The sequence below is a fragment of the Artibeus jamaicensis genome, unplaced genomic scaffold (genome assembly GCF_021234435.1).
Source record: "Artibeus jamaicensis isolate MK-2021 breed Jamaican fruit bat unplaced genomic scaffold, CSHL_Jam_final scaffold_286, whole genome shotgun sequence".
NCBI lineage: Eukaryota > Metazoa > Chordata > Mammalia > Chiroptera > Phyllostomidae > Artibeus > Artibeus jamaicensis.
Genome location: NW_026522034.1, coordinates 6,701,797 through 6,727,652, shown reverse-complemented (window position 1 = coordinate 6,727,652; position 25,856 = coordinate 6,701,797). Strand labels below are relative to the sequence as shown.

The 25,856-nt window shown below is 38.0% G+C and overlaps 1 protein-coding gene across 9 annotated transcripts in view; it reads left to right on the top strand.

Annotated features, from left to right (window-relative positions):
- The window catches only part of LRRC49 (leucine rich repeat containing 49), a 162,999-nt gene extending 137,404 nt beyond the window's left edge, over positions 1–25,595 (top strand). For 5 of the 9 annotated variants that reach the window (XM_053656873.1, XM_053656872.1, XM_037137277.2 and 2 more), the window contains 5 exons: positions 6–243; positions 1,428–1,613; positions 4,379–4,488; positions 16,218–16,371; positions 24,934–25,595. In XM_053656873.1, coding sequence (XP_053512848.1) covers positions 6–243; positions 1,428–1,613; positions 4,379–4,488; positions 16,218–16,371; positions 24,934–25,137 — 892 coding nt within the window. In that variant the 3' untranslated portion in view covers positions 25,138–25,595. The remainder of the gene's footprint in view (positions 1–5; positions 244–1,427; positions 1,614–4,378; positions 4,489–16,217; positions 16,372–24,933) is intronic. The other 4 variants (XM_053656876.1, XM_053656877.1, XM_053656875.1 and 1 more) reach the window with 1 other exon arrangement.
- The last annotated feature ends 261 nt before the right edge of the window (positions 25,596–25,856 follow it).

Here is a 25,856-nt window from a genome sequence, read left to right as displayed (position 1 = left end):
TCCAGGTCTCTGGACTCAGTGCTCACCAGTACTTTGCAAGGCTTGTCTGCCACAGACACGCACCTCGTCGACGTGGACGGGGACACGCTTTCCCTGTACGGCTCAGGTGCGCTGGAGTGCCTGGACCGGAACTGGAGCGTTCAGACAGCGGGCATGGTGACCACAGTGTCCTTCACTTTCGTAGAATTTGATGAAATCGTCCAAGTGCTTCCCAAGTTGAAGATGAAGTTCCCTAATTCTCTGGTAAACATTTCCTTTTAGTGGGCTCGAATTGTTCTCAATTGTGATTTGTACGGTTAGCCTAAACACCTGTTTTTAACTCTTGTGCAATTTCTATCTGATAGGGAGACTAAATTTTTGTATTGGTTTTCTGGATCTGGGATTTAAATAATTATTCATAAATGCCCTTGCAGCTTTCTGTTAATATTAGAAATTATAAAGAAAATGATTCTTTATGGAGTGTAAAGGAATAATATAATTTTATTCAAGTTGTTCTTCTACTTGTAAAGCATTCAGCAGGACCTCACCCAACCATGTATTACGTATTCATTCATGTTACTTGGTATTAATGGAACGTGTACGTTTTTACATAATTATCATAGTCCCCTAACAATGTTTAAAATAATTTTAGTAGGTCATTAAAATTACTTTGACAGTTAGAATTTTTCACTTATGGTATTATTATATTGTTTATTGGTATGCATTTGCAGAAACTGATTTCCATGAGTTTCTTTTTGAGTTATTGTTGTGTTTTTCTCTGTTAGCCAAGTGATATCTCTCACCTGCCCTGGCCTTTCTTCACATCATTGTCCCTAAATAAGACAGAGAGAAGTAGAGCCAGTATCTGTATAAAAGAACATCCATTTTCACAGACAGAACACTTACGTTAGCATTTCAGGTTTCATAACCTGATTTTCCTGGAGCCAGTTAAGTAGCCTACACAGTAATTGGAAAGGTACAAGTATAATGGCTCACTAGTTCTCTCAGTAGTATTGTGAACCCTGTATTTATAAAGTCCTAAAAATTTTATTTTTACTCTTCCCTTTGCAGTTTTAATTTCAGCAAAAGTATATAAAACCATTGTAATGAGTTACTGTGTATTTATAAATTTTTAATTTTATTGTATATTTATATAATTTTTAAGAAATTGAGTTTGTTAATAAATGAGGGGATGTCCTTTGCAGAATGGAAATTATTCTGAATTCAATACTGGAGGGATTAATGGATTTCCTCAGTGAGTATTAGGTGCATTAAATGTATTCATACGAATTAAACGTTTAGTACATTCAGTCGACTTCCTGTAATTGAAAACACACTAGCTAAGTCTAAAGTTTACAGATTTACTGAGGAAATTATCAGTGAAATTTTAATGTTAGTATTTCAAGCTGATTAAACTTAAGCTATTTTTGTATGTTTTATTATTGTAGCACCTTAAATTCAAGGAAACAAATCTTGTAATGCTGCAGCAATTTAACGCATTAGCACAGCTCCGTCGCATTGACCAGTTGACAATTGATCCACAAGGAAATCCTGTTGTCAATTTTACACTCTGGAAATACTATGTACTATTCAGGCTGAGCCACTTCAGTGTGCAGAAGATAAATGGGACAGAGGTAAGCCACGCACTAGGTCACTGTGGAGTAACAGTGTCCTTCTTAAAGGGAAGAGGCATGAAAGTGGTCAGGCATTTAAGTAACCATGTTGGAACTGTTGAGAAATATTTTTTTTAATCTTGACAGTTAAAAAATGTCAAAAAGCTAAAAATCTATTCAAAAACTTCTAAAGCACTAGACAAATTTTGAAAATAAAATAGTAACCAGGTCATGCTAAATAGTATTTTTACTGTTGCTTATAAGCATTCAGAGAAGTAAAAAGGTTGGTAGAATGACAGTTTAAAAAAAAGAATACTTCTGTAGGTAATCTGACCTTTGTATTTTTAAAAGTGCTGTGTAGACGGCCTGGCATGCAGGAGGGGAGGAGGAAGTAATACCCAAATACCAGCTAGTAAGGGTCATGGTGGAGGAAGGGGAGAGCAAAATGGGAGGAGGGGAATGTGCACGAGGAAAGAAGAGGGGTTCCAGAAAAGAAGAGATGAGGAGAAGGGAGCAAGGAGCAGAGGTGAAAGAAGAGAAAGAAAAACGTGAGAGAAATAAAGGAAATAAAGCAAGCATCCGGACTGCTTTGTGAGTGGTTTGTAAGAGCTGCCTGCCGCATGTCTGCACTGTGTGGCCCGGACCTGGGGCCTGAGTAACCGGAAAACTAGCAATGAAAAGTTGTTTTTCAGGGTGCTTCTGCTAGCTGGTCACAAGGTTAATCCTCCAGCTACTCAAAGGCCATGTTCTCCTCAAACATGATTTAGGAAGATAAGAGAGAAATGTTGCTTTTTTCTCTACTGTAGAATTCCTGAAGTGAATTTAAATAGTCCTCTAAAGGAAAAAGTCTTTAATATGCTGTTAGTATTATTGTGATTATCTCTTAAAATTCGGAAGACCTCCTTATTGTAAGATGAGCTGTATTCAACTTGGGTGGCATGGTGGTAAGAGCAACTGTGTTTCCCTGCAGCTGATACACTCCGAGTCCCTCTGGCCTAGAACCCCCCAAATCCAGCGTACAATGAGGAGACGTTCACTGTATAAGAGCCATGTGAAATTTGTACCCACCAGGGTAGGCCCATAACCACAGTGTCAGCTATCGGTTAAAGATAAGGCCAAATCTAGAACCTTGAGATAACTATTAATTTCTCCAGCTAGTTCTTAGGAGATTTGGCTCAGTCTTGTGTACTCTTGTCTACCCTCTTTGTACCTCCCCAGGCAGGCTGTGAATCCATGGTCAGACCTAGTATTAGTCCCAAAGGTTTCCAAAGCTACTTCCAGTTTCACCCTGGAAGTACAATGATTGTTTTGGCCATGGATAATTTTCCATGATTAACAGCCAAACTCTTATCCTGGTTAACCCTAAGATAGTGTATTTACCCAGACACGGACCACTACTAGAGGTGCAATAATATATTATAGAAGCAGGAAGGATTAGTATACTATAATTGTAGAAAGTTGAAAAGAATGGGAAAGAACCAATATAATTTAATCTGATTTAAAGTTCCAAAAATGTCAATGCCAGAGATATTTGACACTCTAATAAATGACTTAAAACAAAGCTGCTTATCTCATCCTTGACAGTATATAGTAATGTATGATGATATTTCTATTTCTCTTTGTGTATAAGAGAAAATGGTGTTGTTTGAGGTAGAGTTGAACTGAGTTATGAACCTGAAGAAGAGATGGAGTAGTGGCCTGCAGTGGCCACTAGGTGACTATATTAGACCACACAAGTTAATTGGCAGCTGAAGGAAAGATCTGTGGGAGCAGCAGCCTCATTAACTAGGAGAGTCTAGTGAAAGGAATGGAGAGTCATTCTGCCCTGATTCATGAGATGCTTCTGAATTATGGGTTTATTTTTTTCAGAAAACGCCCATGCAGTGTATTACAGCTAGTGCGTAAAATGAACTTTCAAAAGCTTCAAAGTTTAATTATGCCAGGGTTTCTCAACTTCAGCCCTGTTGTTGTGGGATCTCTCCAGTGCATTGTGGGATGTGTGGCAACAGTTCTGGCCTCTATTCTCTACATGCCAGTAGCATCCCTTCACCAGGTGTGGCAACCAAAAGGTCTCCAGAGTTTGTGTTCCGTAGGGGATAGCATGGCCCCCAGTTGGAAACCACTGAATTATATAAACCAACTAATAGCATTTAAAAAGCAACGCTATTTCACATTAAAGAAAACATGCCCAAATATTAATCCAAGTCCTGCTTTCAGTATTTTCTTGGTTAACAGGAATGAACCCTCACGCGGAATACCTATGACAGGTTATTCTCTGTAGTGTTGAAAGGCAGCCACAGCTTCAGAATGAGCAGGAGCACCCCTGCCAAACTGTGTCCCTTCTCTTCGGCAGGGGTGGAATTATCCTCAGAGGAGCAGGGTCTGAGCACCACCTCGTCGTTCCTTTGAAGCGTTATTAAAATGAACCCACGTCATTGACACTTGAGAATTCACCTCCCTACATTGTTCTGCTCTAAAAAGCTAAAGGATTTCTGAAAAATTCCTTAAGAATTTAAGGTGCCTCTGTATAGTTCTTGGGAAATACAGCTTCTCAGTCAGTGTGAACTCAACTTCTGGTCATCCTCTATTACCATGAGCCACATTCTCACAAAGCTCAGGGAGGAATGGGAAGTATCAATGCGAACTCCCTTCCAATAGCCCAGGAGAATGTACTTCCCTGGATGACAAAGAAAATACTTAATCTGGACATTTATTTGGAACTGTGGTAGTTGTATCAAGCTAAGAGACAGTGTCATTTGTGACCCATCTCTGTTGTATCTCTTCAGGTGACACAGAATGATATGATAATGGCTGAAAGGCTCTTTGGAATCCTAGCACATGTAGCCTCTTCCGAGCTACCCCAGTACCGTATGATTTCAATTCTGGGTGATGCCAGGTAACCCTTAATTTCTATAGTTTTATAGAATCACTGTTGTACGAGAAAAGGGAATAAACTCCACACACCTCTTAACTGTGCTATTTATACATCTCATAAACATTGATCCTAAATTTGCTCTGTAGTTGGCCCTATTCAAAGTGGGGGTATAAAAATGAGCAGGACAAAGTCTTCACTCTTGCATGACTTATAAGCTAATGGGTTAAAGATATAGATAAACACTTATAATAAAATCAGATGCTCTAACAGGGCTATGGGGGCATAGAGGAGACTAAGAGCATTTGGAAGAACACTGGGGAAGGTGTCACAGAGAGGTAACATTCATCTAGTTCTGCAGGAATCAGTAGGAGTATTTCAGGTAGCAGGTGTGGGGGAAAGAGATGTGCGGAGACACAAGGAATTGGAAGTAGTTCAGTGTAATTGGATCATGGGGTGATTGTGAATAATGATAGGATATGAAGCTAGGAAGATTGATTGTGGTCTGATTTTGAGGAGCCTTGCAATCCATACAAAACAAAAGTGAACACTTGTGCCTCATAATTAAGCACAATAATCATGTGGTTAGATTTGTGTTCTAGAAAGGCTGCTGTTTGAGCTGACACAAATGGAAGGAATGGATACCACTCAAGAGGCCAGTCTCTAGTCCAAGAGAGAGTTGACGAGGGCCTGAACCAAGACAGTGAGGCTGGAGAAGAGGATAATTTGAAGAATATTTAGAGCACGTTTACCGACAGGATGTGGTGTGGATGGAGGGAGAGAAGTCAAGGATGGTCTGCCGTCATGATTCCAGTATAAGAGAATTCACTCTGGCTAAAGTAGAAAATTATTGATATACAAAGAATGAGTCATCTACAAAATCATTAGGAGGGTTGGAGATGCAGTCTCTAGATGGGGCCAGCCCACCAAGGAAACGGCCACCTTTGCTACAGTCAGGAGGCTGTGGTCCCACCTGCGAGTTCCAGGCTCCTACCACTTTACCTACACCAGGGGTCAGCGTTTCCCACGCCCTGCCCCAGAACCTGGCCCTGGACCCCCGTGCCCCCGCTCTGACTTACTCCAACAAACCAGGTGTCTCGTGTGCTGCTCATACTTCCCTACTTGGCTCAGTTCTGATTTCAGATCTTAATGCAAGTGTATCTAATTGGTGGGATCAAAGTCCCATTGAAAACCTACAGAACCACTCTGAGAAATGAATACTGAGGGAGGAAAGGCCGCAAAATTACCAGTGAATGCAAAAAATAGGAAACAATGAATTTAAGAAATGATAAGGAAAGAAATCAGTAAAAATTATAGTTGTCTCAAAATATTAATGTATGATATAAAACATTTTTAATAACCTGAAGATAAAAATCCAAGAAAATTCTAGCAGAAAGGAAGTTAAATTTGTCAAGTTAAAGAAACTGTTTAGGAGAAATAATAGGCATTAATTAACATCAGAAATTGATGGGAAAATATATGTTTAACTGTGTGTTTTAAAACTTTACGAGCTACCATTAGGAAAATTAGATGTATAATTTCTAAATCACTAAAAGGAAAAAACACTCATCAACAAAAAGCAGGAGGGAAAGTTAAAAAACACACCAATTATCACAATAAATATTAATGAATAAAATTCTCCTATTAATAGATAGTAGCTCTCACAATGGGTTAAAATTGAGTTATATGGTATTCTTGAGACATATCCTAAAGAAAGCAATATATAAAGGTTGAAAATAAAGGAGTAAAAAATACATAACAGACAAATTCTGACTACAACAACAAACAAGTACAGGAATATTAATACCAGTGATATTAGAATTCATGACAACAAAAAGATAATAATGTTAAACTTAATTTAACATCAAAGCTTCTAAATGTATTTATAAATACAAGTATACACTAAAATTCAGTTATTGTGGTAATATTAACCTATTGATTTAGTAGATCAAAGAAACCAAAATAAAAAGAATTTGAGGATTTGAATAACTCAGTTAACACCCTTTATCAAATAAATATACAAGGTGGGGTGAAAGGTGGTTTACAGTTTTTAGTACATGAAAGTTAGAGTTTATTCTTCTATTATCATTTATTAGTTATTATATCATTTTTCCTTCAAACTTCTGTAAATTTACTTTCTGTCCCACCCTGTATTTAGAATTTTATTCCCAGATTCATAAAAAAATCAAACAAAAAAAAAAAACCCTGTTCAAATACCTAAGAAATGTTTCAGAAAAATTGAACACAGTATTAAGCTCAAAGAAAATCTATGTACTTGTATAGCCAAAAAAAGCATACTCATATAGGTCACTTTCTCTAATTATAATATCATAAAATAATGAACAAAAACTTAACCCAGTTCAAGTTGGAAAAACAAAGAAACAGGGTAACAAAATGTAAATGCCTTTAAACTTTAAAAAAGCTATTGGCCTCAATCAGATTTAGAGACATGAAAATTTTAAAACAATATGGTAACTGTGGGGAAAGACTTAAAGTTTGGTCATGAGCAGCGTGATGAAACAGGATTTGTTATACACCGTTGGTGTTGATGCAAATTGAGGCAACCCGTTCACAGCAGTTTAGCAGTACCTAACCATTTCGTTAAGTATATGCCCTTGAGTTAGTGATTTCACTTAAAGGAATATTATACACATAATTTTTTTAAGTTAAACTGCCCTTTATTCTTTTTTTTAAGATTTTATTTATTTATAGAGAGGGGGAAGGAAGGGAGAAAGAGAGGGTGAGAAACATCCATGTGCAGGACACACCAATCACACGCCCCCTACTGGGGACCCAACCCGCAACCCACGCATGTGTCATGACTGCAAATCGACCCGGTGACCTTTCAGTTCTCCGCCTGGCACTCAGTCCACTGCACCACACCAGCCAGGGCACAGGTAATAGTTTTTACATGGGCACAAATGTGTGTGTCCAAGGATTTTCAGTGCAGCCAGGTGTTTATAATAAATATGAAAACTCATTAAATGCCCATTAATAGAGGACCTATTACTTGGAGCCATACAGATAGAGATTCTGATATGAAAGCCTTGCATGTGTCTTAGTATAAAATGTTTCAATTTGTGAGAAATGGGGCATGCATTTTAGAGATAACCCTGTGTAATTTAAATTGATTTTTTATCTTTTTATTTTTATTTATTTTATTATTGTTCAAGTACAGTTGTCTCCATTTTCTCACCACCATTTTCCCCTGCCCAACTCACACCCACCTCCCACCCTCAGTCCTGCCCCCCATTTGTCCATGGGTCCTTTATACAGGAACATGTATAATTTAAATTGATTTTATCTGTTTCCTAGATAAAGTTAAAGGAGTTCATCATCACCAAGCCCTTCTTAGATGAAATGTTAAAGGGATTTACCTAAGGAAAATAAGAATATCAAAAACTATGAACAGTAAAGTGACAACAGATTCACAACTATCAACAACCAAACTTAAAAAACAGAAACAAATTAAAAATAAAATAAAATTTAAAAAATTAGCATATAGAAAGAAAAAGAAACAAACTAAGCCAACAACTAGAACAAGAACAGAACCACAGAAATGGAGATCACATGGAGGGTTAGCAACAGGGGAGGGAAAGAGGGAGCGGGTTATGCTTCTTATTCCCTGTAAGGAAATAATTAGTATAAATAGTAGGTAGAAAATAAACGAGAGGTTAATAATAGTATAGGAAATGTGGAAGCCAAAGAACTTACATGTACGACCCATGGACATGAACTAAAGAGGGGGAATGCATGTGGGAGAGGGGGTCGGGCACACGGGAGTAAATGGGGCGAAATGAGACAACTGTAACAATATAAGTAATAAAATATTAGTAAATAATAAATATAGTTTAAAATTGATTTTAAATGAATGTCCTTAGGAGTTGAACTGCAAACCCTACAGTTTCAAATTGCATAGAAGCTTACTTCTCTTGTATGTATGAATATACTGCCCAAATTATCTTTTTGGCTTTATTTTGTTTTATTGTCTTTTGCTCTTGTTCTTTTTATTATAATTATTGTATTCCTTTAAAAAAAGGATTTCAGAAAATAACATTTTGATGTTAAAGAATAAAATACAACTAAAGTTGTAAGTCACATATAAATGAAGTTGACAGAAATGCTGTATGTCAAAACCTGTGGGATATGGCTAAAACTATACTGAGATGGAACTGTATATCTTTAATATACTTATTAGAAAACAGAGATTAGAAATTAATGAATGAGGCTTTTAATTCAAGAAGATAGAACATACCAAAATAACAACGGAGCTGGAAGGAAAAAGCACTGGAAGAGTATGGATGTTGGAATGGTGGTGTGGTTGAAAAGTGGTTTTCAAGTGTACTCTGTGTCTGTACAATTTGAAACTTTCCATCGAGAATATATCGGACTTGTTTTCTGAAAATATTGAGTTAGGTTGTTTTGACCATTGAAAACAACTAAAAATGCTGGATAAAAAATTTTTAAACTCTGTGAAAGTATTGAAGAGCTTACTATATGTAACACAATTACTAGACCAGGGCCTGCAGGGAAGAGAACACTGAGAAGGGGAACACACATACTGGTGTGACCTGGAGGCATTCCAGGGAGACTGTGGTTCTCTCGCCACAAAGAAGAGGGGCTAGAAACCATGGCCCAGGACTCCATCTAAGATGGAGAACAGAAACAGATCTTCCCAAGACTAAGCTAGAACCCGGCTGGCTTCACCATTAAGGTAAGGGTGTACCAGAAAGAGACCTTCTTTATTCCCACTCTCAGGATTTTCCAAAAAGTTACCTTGGTTTGAGCAGAAAAGAGGCAAAATCATCTGTAAGAAGTTAAATCCAAAAGTCAGTTCTCTTATAGATACAGAATTGCAGCCTGAATTTATATTACATAAGCAATTTAAAGTAATGTCAAAGTTAAAGTGTTACTCTTTCTAGATACTTAGGAAAAGCAGTTGTACCTCCTCTCTGGAGGGAGTTACTTTCAACTTATTTCAAAGAATCCCCATGGATAATTTTTAAGGACAGACACACACACACACACACACACGTGAACACACACACAAATAACCAAGCACAAAAAGGAAATAAAGCACCATGTATAAGAACTAGCAGGAAAAAATAGACCATAGAAACAGACCAGTGAATACTTTAGATTTTGGCATTATCACTCATAGATTATATAATGACTATGCCTAGTATACAAGAGTATATAAAGCAAATCTTGATGGATATAAAGGGAGAGATTGACAGTAGTATGGTCATAGAAGGGGACTTTAACATCCCATTGACATCAATGGACAGACCTTCCGGACAGAAAATCAACAGGGAAACAATAGCCTTAAATGACACACTGGACCAGATGGATTTAATCAGTATCTTCAGAGCATACAGTGAAGAGTGGACACAAAACAAATCTCAATAAATTTAAGATTGAAAGCATATCAGGAATCTTCTCTAACTATAATGGTATGAAATTAGAAATCATAGGAATAAAACTGAAAACACATACAAAGACGTGTGAGCTAAATAACATGTTACTAAATATGAATAGGTTATCAGTGAGATCAAGGAATAAATCAAAAGATACCTTGAAACAAATGAAAATGAGAACACAATACCACAGAATTAATGGGACACTGCAAAAGCAGTCCCGAGAGGGAAAAACATAGCATTATAGGTCTATATCAAGAAACAAAAAAATCTCAAACAATATAACTTTTCACTTAAATGAACTAGAAAAACAACAAATGAAGCTCAAAGTGAGTAGAACAAAGGAAATAGCAAAGATCAGGGCATAAATAAAATACTCTAAAAAAACAATAGTAAAGATCAATGACACTAAGAGTTGGTACTTTGAACACATAAACAAGGTTGACAACCTTTAACCAGGCTTATCAAGCAAAAAAGAAAGAGGACCCAGATAAATAAAATGAGAAATGAAAGAGAAGTAGCAACTGATTCCACAGAAATACAGGAGATTGATTGTAAGAAAATATTATAAACAAGTATATGCCAACAAATTCAGTAATCTGGATGAAATGGATAAATTCAAGAAACATGCATTCTTCTAAAACCTCATCAAAGAATCTGAATATAGAGATTACAACTAGTGAAATTGAAGCAGTAATCAAACTCCCAATAAACATAAGCCCTGGACCAAATGACTTCACAGGAAACTTTTTAAAAGGAACTAACACCTGTTCTTCTCAAACTATCCCACAAAATTTAAGAGGAAGATTCTCAAGCTCATTTCACATGGTCAGCATTATCCTAAATTCCTAAACCAGATAGACCCCACAAAAATATAAATTATATGTCAATTTCCCTGATGAAAATAGATGCTACAGTTCTCAATGAAATATTAGCAAACTGGATCCAGCAATACATTAAAAATATCTCTCACTATGATGAATTGGAATTTATTGCTGGGATGCAAGGATGGTACAATATTCACAAATCAATAAATTTAATAAACCACATAAACAAAATAAAGGATAAAAATTGCATAATCATATCAATAGATACAGAAAAAATATTTGCTAAAATCCAGCACCCATTTATGATAAAAACTCTCAGAAAAGTGGGACTAGAAGGACCATATCTCAACACAGTAAAGGCCATATATGACAAACCCATGGCCAACATCATACTCAAGTGGGGCAAAACTAAAAGCATTTCTCTTAAGATTGGAAACAAGACAGGGATGTCTGCTTTCCCCACTCTTACCCAACATAGTACTGGAAATCCTAGTCACAGCAATCAGACAAGAAGAAAAAATAAAAGGCATCCAAATGAGAAGGGAAGAAGTATAAAACTTATTATTTACAGATGACATGCACTGTATTTTGCTATGTATAATGCACACTTTTTTGCCCATGTTTTTTAGGGAAAAATAAGGATGCACATTGCACATGGGCAGTACTAATTCCATATCTATGTAAATTTTTTTTATTATTTTTATTTATGCCTGTGTGTTAAAAGTATAACTCTAGAAAGCAATAATGATACCCATATGCAAAATAATCCCCTGGAGTATGATAATTGGTTTTGTTGAACTTAGGAAAAACTTGCAGTGAAAGCAGTTTCAGCCCACAATTCCACTGAATGAAAAGAGTAATGTACTATTATCCATAGAATGAGATAAATGACCAGTTGTTACCCACTTGATAGGATAGGTGATGCCAACTCTATTACCATAGGGTGAACAGGGTGACATTTCTCTTCCTACACTTTAGGTGGGAGAAATGATTGAAAAATGTCAAAATGGTTTTTGTATACTATAAGCTTTAAGCTAAACATTTGCCAAAAAGCATGGCAACAGAGCTTTGGACCTCCCCTCACAGAGATTCAGCAGATCACAGAGGCGACTGGAAGAAAAGCTTCTTCAGATGCTGAGACAGAAGAAGGCAGTGGGAGGGAAGCCTCCAAAGTGGCCAGAGGTGGAGCAGCAGGTGAAGACCTGGACTCTGGGGCAGCATCACCTGGGATCTCTGTTTCGACCAAGATGACATGAGAAGAAGGAAAAGGATAGTATGAGAAAAAACATCAATGATTTCTCAGGGATGCCTAACCAGCCAACTGCCACCTCATGACGTATCAGTAAACAAGCCCTTTCCGGCCCTGATGGAGAAAGAGTGGACCTCAGGGGTGCTGTCAGCTGGCAATGATTTAACACCTGCAGGCAGGATCGAGGAAGCATCCATCGTCCAGGTTTGGGGTTGGATCCAAAGATTGTGGAACGGTGTCAGGAAGGAAGCATTTGTGAAATCATTTAAAAACTGCAGCATCAGCAATACTATGGATGGAACTGAGGACAATGAAATTTAGCGGGACAAGGAAAGTGATTCTTCAGAAGACACCAGTAATGTAGAGATTGAAGAAGATGGTTCTTCCTCTGATGTTAACAGTGATGAAGAGCTCTTGGCCTGTGATGCATAAATATTGTAAATTTGTTTCCTGTAAATAAAATTTCTTATATATTGTGTCTGTTCTTGTGTTTTGTAATTATTTGTTACATAAAATTTCTTGTACCATAATATGTTCAATAATAAATACTAAAATTCCTATATAATACAAAAAACAAGTATCTAAATATAAATAAAATGATTGAATTAAAAATTAAAACAAAAGATTTTTTCATTGAAGTTTATGCCACCTGGCTGGTGTAGCTCAGTGGATTGAGCACGGGCCTGCGAACCAGACAATCGCGGTTCGATTCCCAGTCAGGGCACATTCCTGGGTTGCAGGCCAGTTCCCTGCAGGCCAATTCCCAGCAGGGGACGCACAAAAAGCAACCATACATTGATGTTTCTCTCCCTCTCTCCTTCCCTTTCCCTCTAAAAAAGATAAATAAAATCTTTAAAAAAATTTGTAAAAAAATAAAGTTTATGCCAAAAATGTGGGTATACATTGTACACAGCAAAATATGTTATATAGAGAACCCTAAAGATTCCACCAAAAAACTACTAGGACTGATAAATGAATTTAGCAAAGTAGCTGGATACAAAATAAATATCCAGAAATCATTTGCATTAAAATCACCAATAATAAACTATTAGGAAAACTAAGTCAAAAGTTAATGAAATACCTAGGAAAATGTAACCAAGGATGTAAAAGAACTATATTTGGAAAATTATAAGACTCTGAATAAAGAAATTGAAGAAGATTCAAATAAATGGAAGCATATTTCATATTCATGAATAAGAATAATTAAAATAATTAAAATGTCCACACTACCCAAAGCAGTCTATACATTCAACACAATTCTTGCCTAAATATCAGTGGAGTATTTCACAGAACTAGAACAAATGTTCCAAAAATTTATTTGGAGCTACAAAAGACCCCAAATTGCTACAGCAATCTCAAGAAGATCAAAGTTGGAAGAATCACCCTCCCTGTTATCAAACTACACTGCAAGGCAAAGTTATCGAAACAGCCTGGTACTGGCATGAAAAACAGACATAGATCAATGGAACAGAACAGAGAGCCTAGAAACAAACCCACATCATTGTGGTCAATCAATATTTGATAAAGGAGGCAGGAACATACAATAGGGTAAAGATAGTCTATTCAATAAGTGGTGTTGTGAAAATTGGACAGATATGTGCACAAAAACGAAACTAGATCGTCTTACATCATACCTAAGAATAAACTCAAAATGGATTAAAGGCTTGCCTTGGCTGCCATGGCTCAGTTGGTGGGGCATCATCCCATAAAACTAAAGTTCGTGACTCCAGTTCCTGGTAAGGACACATACATGGGTTGCAGGTTCAGTCCTTGTTCAGGGTGCATACAAAGGCAGCCAATCAATGTTTCTCTCTCATATTAATGTTTCCCTCTCTCCCTCCCTTCCCCTCTCTCAAAATTCAGTATGTCCTCAAGTGAGGATTTTTAAAAAATGGATTAAAGATTTAAATGTTAGGCTCAAAACCATAAAATATCCTAGAAGAAGACATAGGCAGTAAAATCTTGGACATTTCTCATAGCAGTATTTTTTCTCATTTATCTCCTCATCCAAGGGAAACAAGAAAAAAATAAACTGATGGGATTACATCAAACTAAAAAGTTTTTGCACAGCAAAGGAAAACATCAACAAAATGAAAAACAACCCACTGAATAGGAGAACAGATTTGCCAATGATATATCTGATAAGGAGTTAATATCCTAAATTTATAAAGAACTTACAAATCTCACCACCCAAAGAACAAATGATCCAATTAAAAATAGACAATGGGCCTGAATAGACACTTCTCCAAAGAGGACATACAGATAAATATGCTGAATGGCACAAATCATCAGAGAAATGCAAATTAAAACCACAATGAGATATCACTTCACACCTGTGTGAGTGGCCCTCATCAATACATCAACCAACAAAGTGCTGTCAAGGATGTGGAAAAAGGGGAACGCTCATTCACTGTTGGTGGGAATGCGGGCTTGTGCAGTTACCATGGAAAACAGTATGGTGTCACCTCAAAAAACTAAAAACAGAACTGCCTTATGACCCAGCGATTCCACTTCTGGGAATAGAGCCAAAGAAACTTGGAACACAAATTTGAAAGAATATATGTACCCCAATGTTCATTGCAGCACTACTTACAATAGCCAAGATTTGAAGGAGCTTGAGTGCCCATCAGTAGATGAGTGGATTAAAAAAGCAGTGGTATATTTACACAGTGGACTCTCGTGACAGCATGGATGAGCCTAGATAGTTTTATGCTAAGTGAAGTAAGCCAGTCAGAGAAAGACATATATCACATGATTTAATTTGTAAGTGGAAACCTGATAAACAAAATCAACTAACAAATAAAGTAGAAACAGACCCACAGACACAGAGAATAGACTGACGGATGTCAGAGGAGCGGGGAGAGGCAGCAGGGTGAAAAAGGGGAAGGGACTAAGCAGAAAAATAATTTTTTAAACCTCACCAACAGCAGTATGGTGATTAGCAGAGGGAAAGGAGGGTGGGGAAGGGAGGAAAGAGTAAAGAGGGGATAGTGGTGATGGAAGGAAAGGACCTGGGACCGTGAACACACAATTCAATACACAGATGATGCATTATAGAACTGTATACTTTAAACCTATATAATTTTATTAACCAATGTCACCCTAATAAACACAAAATAAAATGTGTTATGTAAAAAAGTGATATAAGTGTATGTTTACATTACTCTTGTAATTAAAAAATAAAAATAAATGCAGATAAAATGCAGATATGTTACTCACTTTTTTCATTATAAAATAGAGTAGGATGCCACCTAAATACCCAATAAAAAGGGTTTATTAGGTATATTGTGATGTCCATAATTTTTATATGTTCATTAAAGTTACTGATTTTTAGTGACATTGATAAAGTTACTGTATAACATTAAGTGAAAGTGGTATACAAAATTGGATGTTTAGTATGATCTTAACTTTTTACAAAAATTTATAGAAAAAAACCTAGAAAGAAGTATGTCAAATTTGAACAATGTTACAGATTTATATGTATTTACGAGCTATAGATTTGAGTGACATCTATTTCTTTATGCTTGTTAAAACTTGTATTACTTACAATTTCTAAAATGATTGAGTTATACTTTTAAGTTGGAAAAAGGAAGGCATTTTAAAAGATACATTCCTCTTTTCCCAACCTGAAGTTCATGATAAAGTAGTAGTAATATTCATTCATAGGCACTCTGAGTGGTGGAAACCAGAAAGGTACTTTTGTGTATGATGAGTTGCAATCCTCTGTAATTTTAGGCTTATGTGTTGTAAGTGTTGCAAAGAACATTGTCTATGTTCTTCTTTACAATAAAATGAGGCTTTCTGTGTTATTATTTACCTCCTACTAGAATCTAATGCTGATATGCTAACAGTTGGAAGTGTTTTTATTGACTGTTAGAGAGAAGAGGAAGGAGAGAGAGAAAGAGAAACACTGATTTGTTGTTCCACTTACATGCATTCATTGAAGATCGAACCCAAAACCTGGTGTATGAGGATGACACTCCAACCAACTAAACTCAACTAAAGGTTGAGTTTTTTTCACTTTAGTAATGCTTGAGACATTTATATTGATGTTTGGTAGCTATGAAATGAGAATCTGAGTTGATAGCCTAATTAAGTAGAAAGAGTGAGGTACCGAACTGAGCGCAAGTAAATATTAAAATCAAACTCATGAAACAAATATTCAAAAGAATATATGTTCCCCTCTAAAACCAACAAAAAATGGATACCTGTTAATAAATATGTTAGGTAACTCTAAATCTCTTTATTATCTTTGTGCAGGAAGAAGCAATTCCGGTATCTGCAAGAAACCAAGGGGAAGAAACCCGGTGTTGTCAATGAAGAAAATAACGACAGCAAAAGACTTGTAGGAGAAAACACGAACCGTGCTATGTTAAATTACACCACAAGAGACTTTTATAACGAAAAGCTAGAGGTAAAACTACCATTGGTTTTTAGAATCTAGTGCCTGGATCTATCCCGTATGGCTTATGACTTGGCAGTTATGCATTTTTTTCCTTAATCGGTTAACTTTTTAACTGATTAACCTTTTCTTTGTTGTTCTGGAGTGTTAGCCAGCCTTAAATATGTGAAGGTGAGGACAGTAGGCACCAAGGCATTAGGAAGAAGTAGAGCCCATGACTCCAATATCTTCACTTCAGCAGAAAAAATATCTTCAAAAGAAATATATGTGCCAAAAATCTAGACCAAGGTAGGACCAAAGGTCCTAATGCCTCTGATGTAAGAACAGGGATACGGGTTGGTGGGGAGTACTTAACTAGCCCATGCCAGGCTGGCTGGGGACACATTTCTCTTCGCTTGAGTCCTTGGTGTTTTAATTCACTTCCTCAGTATTCTGCACCATTAACTTCTGCATTCTTAATCATGTAATATAATTTTGACCTGTTAATGTTTCCACTGTAGCTACTTAGCCAAGGTGTTCAGAGGTTCATTGGGGGGGAGACAATGTTAGGGTGCTGCATGAGCCACAAAGAAGAAGAGCGTGTTGTTTCTGCCTCGATGGAGCTCATAAAAAGCTGAAGAAACAGCTCCTCTGACAAAAGAATGTTAGATTCTGCAAGACATTTTGAGGGAACTAAAGGGCAAAAGAATAAGACAAAGAGATCAGATGGCGTTGATTGAGCACCAGTGGCTTATGGGCAGGGCACTATATAGAGATATGGATATGTGTATATATAGATATATGAGTGTATGTCCATCACAGATATAAAATTCAAAGTGCAACAGGCCAGTAGTTTTCGATTTTTTAACCAGCTGTGGGATTATTTATTCAAACCATATTGTAGCTGAAAACTCAGTATGTCAAAACCAGGCAGAACAGCAGAGCTGCTCTTGTTGTAGAGAAAAGAAGGAGGTTCGGGGCCTCCCTGGATCTTCTGCTCCTTTCCTGCCCCCTCACCTCACCCTAGTCCCCAAGTGTCTGTTTGGAACCCCTGGGGCTTTGTGGATTGTAGCTCCAAAATCACTTGAAAGCTCCATGTATGTAGCAATATTTTTATAGCATACTAAAGGATATCCAAATTCTGCTTTCAATTCTAGTGCAAGAAAGGTCACTGCTTCATGATGGAGCTGTATATCACTGAACAACTCCACTTACGAAGAACTTGTTACCCAAATTAGATTAATAACTTTCATTTAATGATTCTACGACTGCTTTTTGTCAAAAATAGAACGAGTCTCTTTCTTATGAAAACTCTTCACATAGTTGAAGTCAGATAATCTGCTGTCTCATCTTAGTTCTCTCTACATTTATATCCTTTCACTCATTCAAAAATCATATATAGGAAGCATCTCTCACGCATAATACTTGGGCTCTAAGTAGTTCCTGCCCTCATCCTCATGGTTCTTACATTCTAGTACAGGAGACAGGCATGTACAGGGGTAACTACAAATCAGTGTATCAAGGTAGTACGGGAGGGATAGCTGACCCAGGTCAAGGAAGGCTTTCTAGAGAAGAAACTTTCTAACATAAGTCTTAAAGGATCAAATAACTGCATAACAAAGGGAGAAGGGCAGTTTGGCATATAGCACAGTGTAAATAAAAGGCAGAGACAAATAAAAGACAAGGGGAAGGCAAGGAGCTCCGTGCGGGTCAGTGTTACTGAAGCACGGAGACTGAGGAATGGACAGCATTAGAAGGTGAGACGGGAAGGTAGTGAGAGGACCGTGTGAAGAGACTGAACGTGATCCCTGGGCCATTAGGGGCTTCCTGACTCTGTCATGAGAGGAAAATGAAAGCCCCGCTGGCAGGATTGTGAGTCTTTCTCTTTCTGAAGGCAGGTGATTCTGAGTCAAAAAATACAATTTCAAAAGAAGGCATTTAGAAAAAGTGTCAAAGAGCTGCATTCAAACAAGAACAGTTTCATAGAGATGTCTACCAACTCTTTAAGGGACAGACAAGTCCAATGATTTTTAAATTGTTCAAAAGTACTGAATAAGAAAGAAAACTTTTACATTGTTTCAAGGTTGACAGCATAGCATTGATTTAAAATGTCATGTCAGGATTGCACATAAAAAGGAAAGCCAGACCAGATACCTAAGAATATTAGTGGTGAAAAACCCTTTTAAAATGTTATCCATTGGAAGACAGCAGAACATTAAATGAGTAATAAACATTACAGCCAAGCACAGTTTATTCTAAGAATGTAAGGAAGATTCAGTATTAGAAAATTAGTAGACCTACCTGAAGTGAAAAGTTGTGATTATTTCTATAGGTGCTGAAAGGGCATTTCACTTAATGGAACACCCATTCTCAATTTTCTCTAACTGCATAAAAAGGACAACTAGAAACTGGGAAATAGACGTTATGCACGGCAGGGAGGCTCTAGGAACATCAGCGTTAGTGGTGGCAGAGTTCCGACTTAGACGGGTGGCCCCAGGGTTCCCAGGCCCCAGGATTCACATTCTTGAATAATGTCCTCCCTTAAGTGCGGGTAAAACCTGTGTCTTGCTGCCAGCCAGCAGAATATGACAGGGGTAAGGGAATTTTGCTGATAGAATTAAGATCCCTAATTAGTTGACTTGGAGTTAATAAAAATGGAGATTATCCTGGGTGAACCTGACTTAATCAGGCAAGTTTTCTAAAAAAGGATTCAAGATTTCCTACTGAGAGACTTTCCTTCCTACTAAAAGTAGGAAGCCACCGGTCTTTGGAGAAAGTGACAAGAGAAAGAACTGTGAAGAGGTTCTAGAAAGCAGCTCCCTTACTGACAGCCAGCAAGAAAGTGGGACCTCAGTTCCACAACTGCGAGTAAGTGAATTCTGCCAACAACCACTCTGAGCTGAGAAGAGGACTCCAGGCTTCAGAAAAGAACGCGGCCTGGCTAACGCCTTGTGGAGCCCCGAGCAGAGCATTGAGCTCAGCCAAGCCTGGGCTGTGCATGGAAGCTGAGATAACAGATGTGCGTGGTTCTACGCACCAAGTTTGAGGGGATCTGTGCAGAGCAATAGAACACCGGTGTGTCACTGCAGTCAGTGCAGGACGAGGATGTCCGACACCTCTGTTATTATTTATCAAAGCAAATGGCGCAATTGGACAAGAGAAAGAACTCATTGGTAACTTGAAAAGAAGGGAGCGAACTTACTATTTGCAGCTAATATTGTTGAATAACGGGGAATCCCAAGAGAATTAATTGAGAAACTATAAAAAGCTATAAGAAAATCCAGTAATGGAGCAAAGATCAACAGCTTTCGTATATATAATTAATAACCAGAACAAATATAATGGAGGAAATACCCAACTCACAGAAGCAACACAAAAAAATAAAATACCTAGTGAGAAAATAATAAGTATGCAAGAGCTATATGAATGGAGACAACTGTATTCGAACATCAATTTAAAAGTAAAAAAAATTAACGAAGCACACAAAAGATTTATGCAAATGGAAAAACCTACCATGTTTTAGATAAGAAGGATTGAAAGTGAAATGTTAGTTTTTCTTAAGTTAATTTGAAAATTTAATATGATCCTAATAAAAATACAAAAAAATTCACTGAGGTATTTTTTAAACAAGTTGATCCTACAGTGCATATGGGAAACAAACAGCCATAAAGACTCTGAAAAAGAAGACTAGCCCTGCCAGATACTACGGCATAGTGTGCAGTCGTATCAGTTCAGACAGATGGGTATGGAGAGATGGCCAATGGAATAGAGTGGAAAGTCAACTGTACCTCTGGGTACAAAAGGGAATTATTATATGATAAAAAATAGCCTCAAACCAGTCAGGTGGACTATCCAATAAGTGATTCGAGAATGACTAGGGAACTGAGAAAAAGCAGTATTCAATCATTTTATCTTACACCAGCATAAATTCCAAATGGATCGGAGACTTTAAAGCTTATGATGAAAGCATCAATTTTCTACAAGAAACTGGAGAATTAATGTGTGGCATTAGGAGGAGAAAGACTTCAGGGGAGTAAAATAAGCAAAGACAAATAACAAACAAAAAAGAATTTGCAGTAACCTCCTTAAATTATAAAGAGCTTTTCGAAAAGAAGTCAGTAATTCAATCTAGATTGTATTAGTTATTCAAAAACTTACTTTAAATGATATACCATTTACTTCAGTAACAAACATTGTAGGCATGAATAATAAAATAGGTACAAGCCCTTTATGGAGGGCTCAATAAAATTGTGAAAATTTTCTTCACATTGAAGAAGTACTAAATAGATATTAATGTTCATGGACAGAAACTTTCTACATGATACAGATGTCAGTTCTTCCTAAACCCATCTATAAATGTGAGGCAGTTTTAATCAAATTAAATATGACGGTTATTTGTGGAACTTCACCATTTGATCATAGACATTATCTGACAGAGCAGAGTTTTTTAAGTTGTCTGACAGACCCAAAATACACAGGAGTAAAAGTGGGAGAACTTGCCTTACCAGATAGCAAGTAGCGAGTAAAGCATAGCAACAAAGGTGTGTAGAATGGACACATAGACCCACACGCAAAACAGAGAGCCAGATCCCCACCCTCGGAGGGTGGGGAACTGTTCACATAGCAGGGGTTGCGGACTCGTGTAGACAGACCCTACGTAATACACGGTACTGACGAAACCCTGCTTTACACCATCCAGCAAAAATTAACTCCAGAGTAAACAAAAATCCAAGTACGAAAAGCAAAATGTTAAAGTTCTCATTTTTAAGAAAAAAGTATGACCTTTGTTGAGTAGGCTGTGATTTTCTAACACACCAGGGGTACAGCCTAGAAAGGAAAAAATTGATAAATTTGGCAACCGAGGTCATTGGTTTTGTTGTTTTTTTAACAGAAGTAGTTTCAGTGGGGTCACACAGGCAGAGTCTCTAAAGTGGTTTGAGCAGGAATAAGCAAGAAGTAAAGACAGGGACTGTTGACTCCTGTTCTGAGAAATACCATAGAAAAAAGAGTGAACCTGAAGTCACATAACACTTTGCAAAGAACCTTAGGCCACTAGAAGGCTTGGTTTGGACTGGTGCCCCTGGTTCTGCTACTTGCTACCTGGCAGACCTCGCCCTAGTCCCTGAATCACTCTTGTCCCACAAGCCAGCATTCCTTCACTTACACCATGTCCCCCCCCCGCCCCCGCTTGAAAAATATTTAAATCTGTGCAGCACAAAGTGTTCAGTCTCTCGGGCCTGTGCATCCTGTGTTGCTGGGCGATGAATTGAAACGAGTTTCTCACAAACCAGCATAGGCAGGTCCTTTCAGTATACACCTGACATGTACAATTATACACCTGACATGTACAATTCCGTTGCTCAGGAATTGACCATCCATTCTCCTGATTCATTCTAAAAAAGATTTTCGATGGCTATAGAATCAGAGAGCTGAAAGGGACTTGAAAACCCAATCCTGCTCTTAGATGAGGAAAACTGGAAACTCAGGCGAACTCCTCATGTGGTAAGTCACAGACGGAGCAGCCTTCAGGACGCAGACCTGCGGAGTCCGGACCGTGGACGCACCCACAGTGTGTGCTGCTGCTCTCGGAAGTCTGCTGGGTCACCCCCAGTACAAGGGCTCTCTTCTCTGAACACTGTATTTGCTGTCTAAATATCTCTTCTTTACTGTTTAATTCTTTTAAGTTAGCTTTTCATAGGCTTAGGCCATCTCTCCAGTAGACTGCAAGTTCTTAAAGGACTAGTTCAGAGTTTTCTCTAGGTAAATGTTAGTAGATGATGTCTAATCCCAAGCAAGTCTCTCAACTTCTATTGTCCTTAGTTTCCCATTTATAAAATGGAGAAATGGATTAAATCCCAAAATCATTATAGTTAAAATCACTTTACAACAAATCCCACCACTGGCTTGCTTTTCTCCCCTAACCATCTTCGTGACAACAAAAATTAGTTCAATGAAATTATGTAAACCGTATCGTATAGAGTTCATCTCACCAGGATTGGACTTGTCAAATACTTGCTTCATGATCCACACAGCTGTATTGTAGGACAGAAAAGTATCTGAAAGCATTTCAGAATTAGGAAAACTTCATTCAAAGAGCACCAGCAATGGCTTAGTGGTCAGGCACAAGAGGCATGTCTGAGGCGCCCCTTTCCAGGGCCGTTCTGGACAGGCAGAGCGGGCTGAGCTGGCAGCCATCTGACTGGCGTCGGAAAGCGCTGCAGACACGTGGGGTCCCTGGCTCAGAGGAGAGGAGAAATGAAGAAGGAACAATGCTTTCAAATGCAGTTACTGAATTAACTGTTATTATAGCAGGTGCATTTCTTTATCAACATGTCTATGAAGAAGTGATGGAAGAAACTATAGCTGGAAATTTTAAAGCACCAAAAACTGCACTATGCCAATTGTGAAGAATTTATTTCTACTTGTACTATGTATAAATTATTTAACAAGTATGTCATTTAAAACTTCTTTATGTATTTGTTATACCTATATTATAATAACATTTTCATCTTACTGCTGGAACTTTATCTTTCTTAGTTCAAAATCATGTTTTAAGAAACATATAAATCTGCATTCACTAAATGTGTGCCCTATACTTGTATAAATGCATTGCTCACTGTAAAATGTTGCATGTTTTAGTTACTGGTCTCTCCTCTTTCTTCCTGGTAGTTCCTGTGTAGACCAGACTTCCCAAGTGTTGAAAGGCAGCAGCTAAGTGCTGCCCTTATCAACAAGCTAACTTAGTGCAGGCAGCTAAGTCCCAGACTCTGCTTCCAAGTTGGAGAGGTTAGGTTAGTCAGAGAATCAGCCAGCTGGAACCATTTGCTATTTGTCACGCATCAAAATCTGTGCAGACCTTCATGACAGGTCACCCAGTGGCCTGTCATCTGTAGCATGTGAGCTTAGTCGAATCGGCACGGCGCGCCTTGCACGAGGAGTGGTTATTTAGAAAAACCTTACATGTCATAAGAAAATTTCCAAAATATGCCTCTGTTAGGGAAAGTTAGTGACAATGAAGATAAACATTATTAATTTACAGTAATTACTCAAGAATGTAAAATATATTTTATTGTTTTAAAAAGTTCAAATTTGGAAAAGGAAAAGAAATAGAAAAAAAGGAAAACTTTGTGGTCTCACAAGATGAAGACTGTCTTAATGACACTCTTGTATATGTTTTCTGTGTATATACTTTCTAACTTTTTGATGAGAACTTCAAACGTGCAGCAAAGTTTACAGAATTTTACGCTGAACACCCATATACCCAAACCCAGATCCCACTGTGAACCTTGTACTTGCTTGGCCACGTCTCTCCCCATCTACCCTGTCCTCTATTAAAAATCCACCTTATTTTTTAATATGTTTAAAGTTATTGCAGATATTAGCATGCTTCTCCCTAAATAGTTTAGTATGCATATGATTAATTAGAGTTCAGTATCTTATATAGTTTCTTCTTTTGAGCTAAAATTTACACACAATGAAATACAAACCTTGGGTGTATAATTGTAAGTTTTGAGAAATACATACACTAATATCACCCAACCTCTGTCAAAATTTCATTTTGTATTTTTCCTGTTATCACAAATATTTATAAGTGTAATTGTAATGGCAATATGTGTTGATATTTTAAATTTAACTCTTTAACTCATCTTGAAATTATTTTGGCATTTTGAGTTGGAGGCTTCAGTGGGTCCTTTCAAGTCGTTACACCTGTTGCCTCGTTGACACTTGTTCTGTCCTTGTCCATTGATGTGGATTCATTCTGATGTATTAATTCCGGTGACTCTGATTTATCTGATCTGTTTCATTGAATTTTCCATGTATATTGACTTTCCGTCATCATGCCTTTATACTCCCCAAAAGTATTGATTTCCTAAATTAATATTGAATTCTTGCATTAAACGAAGTGACTTTGTTTCGGCCTCTGGGATGAAAGTGGAGCCCAGTGCCTGAATCCCCCAGGGTTCAAACCTCCCACTGTTGCGTTTTGAACTGAGATTTTTTTCATTGTAGATGGAGAGGGAACACTTTGTCTCAAAGGCGAGCTTCTGGATCCCAGGCTTATGTGTATTTCCTCCTCTTCCTTGTGGACTTTTCTGGACTTTGTCGGAATGGTATAAGCAAGTAATGCACACTACCTGCTTTCCTAGAGCACAGAGTGAATTTAGAGTATGGTTATTTGAAGTATGTATGTGGATATTAACTGACCTCATACGCACTATTGTTATCAGTACTCTGAGTCATTCACCACTAGAAGCTGTGAGTCTGTGCATTCAGCTCACTGAATGAGTGAACGACCTGGACTGAGGAACGTGACCTCCTCCCAGGGAGAAACAGCAGTGACGATCCAGTGACTCTAAGAGAGAAACGCAGTTCCTCCCAGCGTTGTCCACCAGTGGTGGGTGTCGGCTGGGGCGCCAGAGCTCCCTGTGACCACCTCTTCTCAGACACACCTCTGTGAGCGGACTGCTCGGGAAAATGCCCCTGCTCCGATGGTGGGGTCAGGACAGATGATGTCAAGGTTCTCTGGTTCAGCTAAGTGTTGTGTTGGCTTTTGGATTAACTGTGATTCAGTGCAAATTTTTCTTTTTTTAACAGGAAACAAAGGAAAAAAAGAAATTCTGCAACATGTATATAGAGGACCTTGTGAAGGAAGCCACAGAAATCAACACGAAAAATGAGGCTTTGCAGAAGCTCTGGCCACAGATGTTCATCGAGCTCGTTAGGGATGCAGTCATAGAGACTCGAAATAAGAACTCCTACATGAAGCTTTGCCTACAGCAGATAACTGACCAGAAGTAGAAATGGCTTATAGTCATTTAATGGTTTATAGTCACAGTTGATTTCAGCAGTTTTCTGGTTTTGGAGCATGAAAATACACAGGTTATACATGCTGAGACAACAGTACTGGCCTGCAAACCAGGACACAGCAAACCATTACCGCCTACTCTTCTCGCAGATAAGGGTTAGGAAGGAAAGGAGGAAAGCGAGAAGCGGGCTAGTCTTCTGTGCATGGCGACCAAACAGCCCGAGGGGACCCAGCAGGGTTCAGAGCTGCCCTGGCCGTGGGATGGCACTGCGCCCTCAGCACCTGCTTGGAACGGTGCTGCTGCCATGGCCCTAAGCGCAGCATTTGCTCATGGTTCAGCACGGGTTGCTTCTGCCTTCTTTCGACTGATAGTTTCCAGTTATTTGCTTTTTTAAGTTATGTCATGATTTCAAAGCCCAAACATATTATTTTGTATAAGTTTATTATTAAATGTATTAATAAGTAAACAAAACGTGTGTTTGCCTCATGCCAGTAAAATGAATTATCATTTTACTGTTTGTTCCTCTTTAGCTGGGTAGGAGCCCCTCTTTTTATTTACCCAGGAAGAGGTGCACGCCCTCAGGACACCGCTGAGAGCCTGAGGGTCACTGTGGGCAGGAAATGTGGACATGAGTCCAAGCTGGGGCAGGAAGAAGTGTATCGCCTTAAGCGACCCTTGGTGAATGTAAAACGCAGTTACAAATCAGTATCA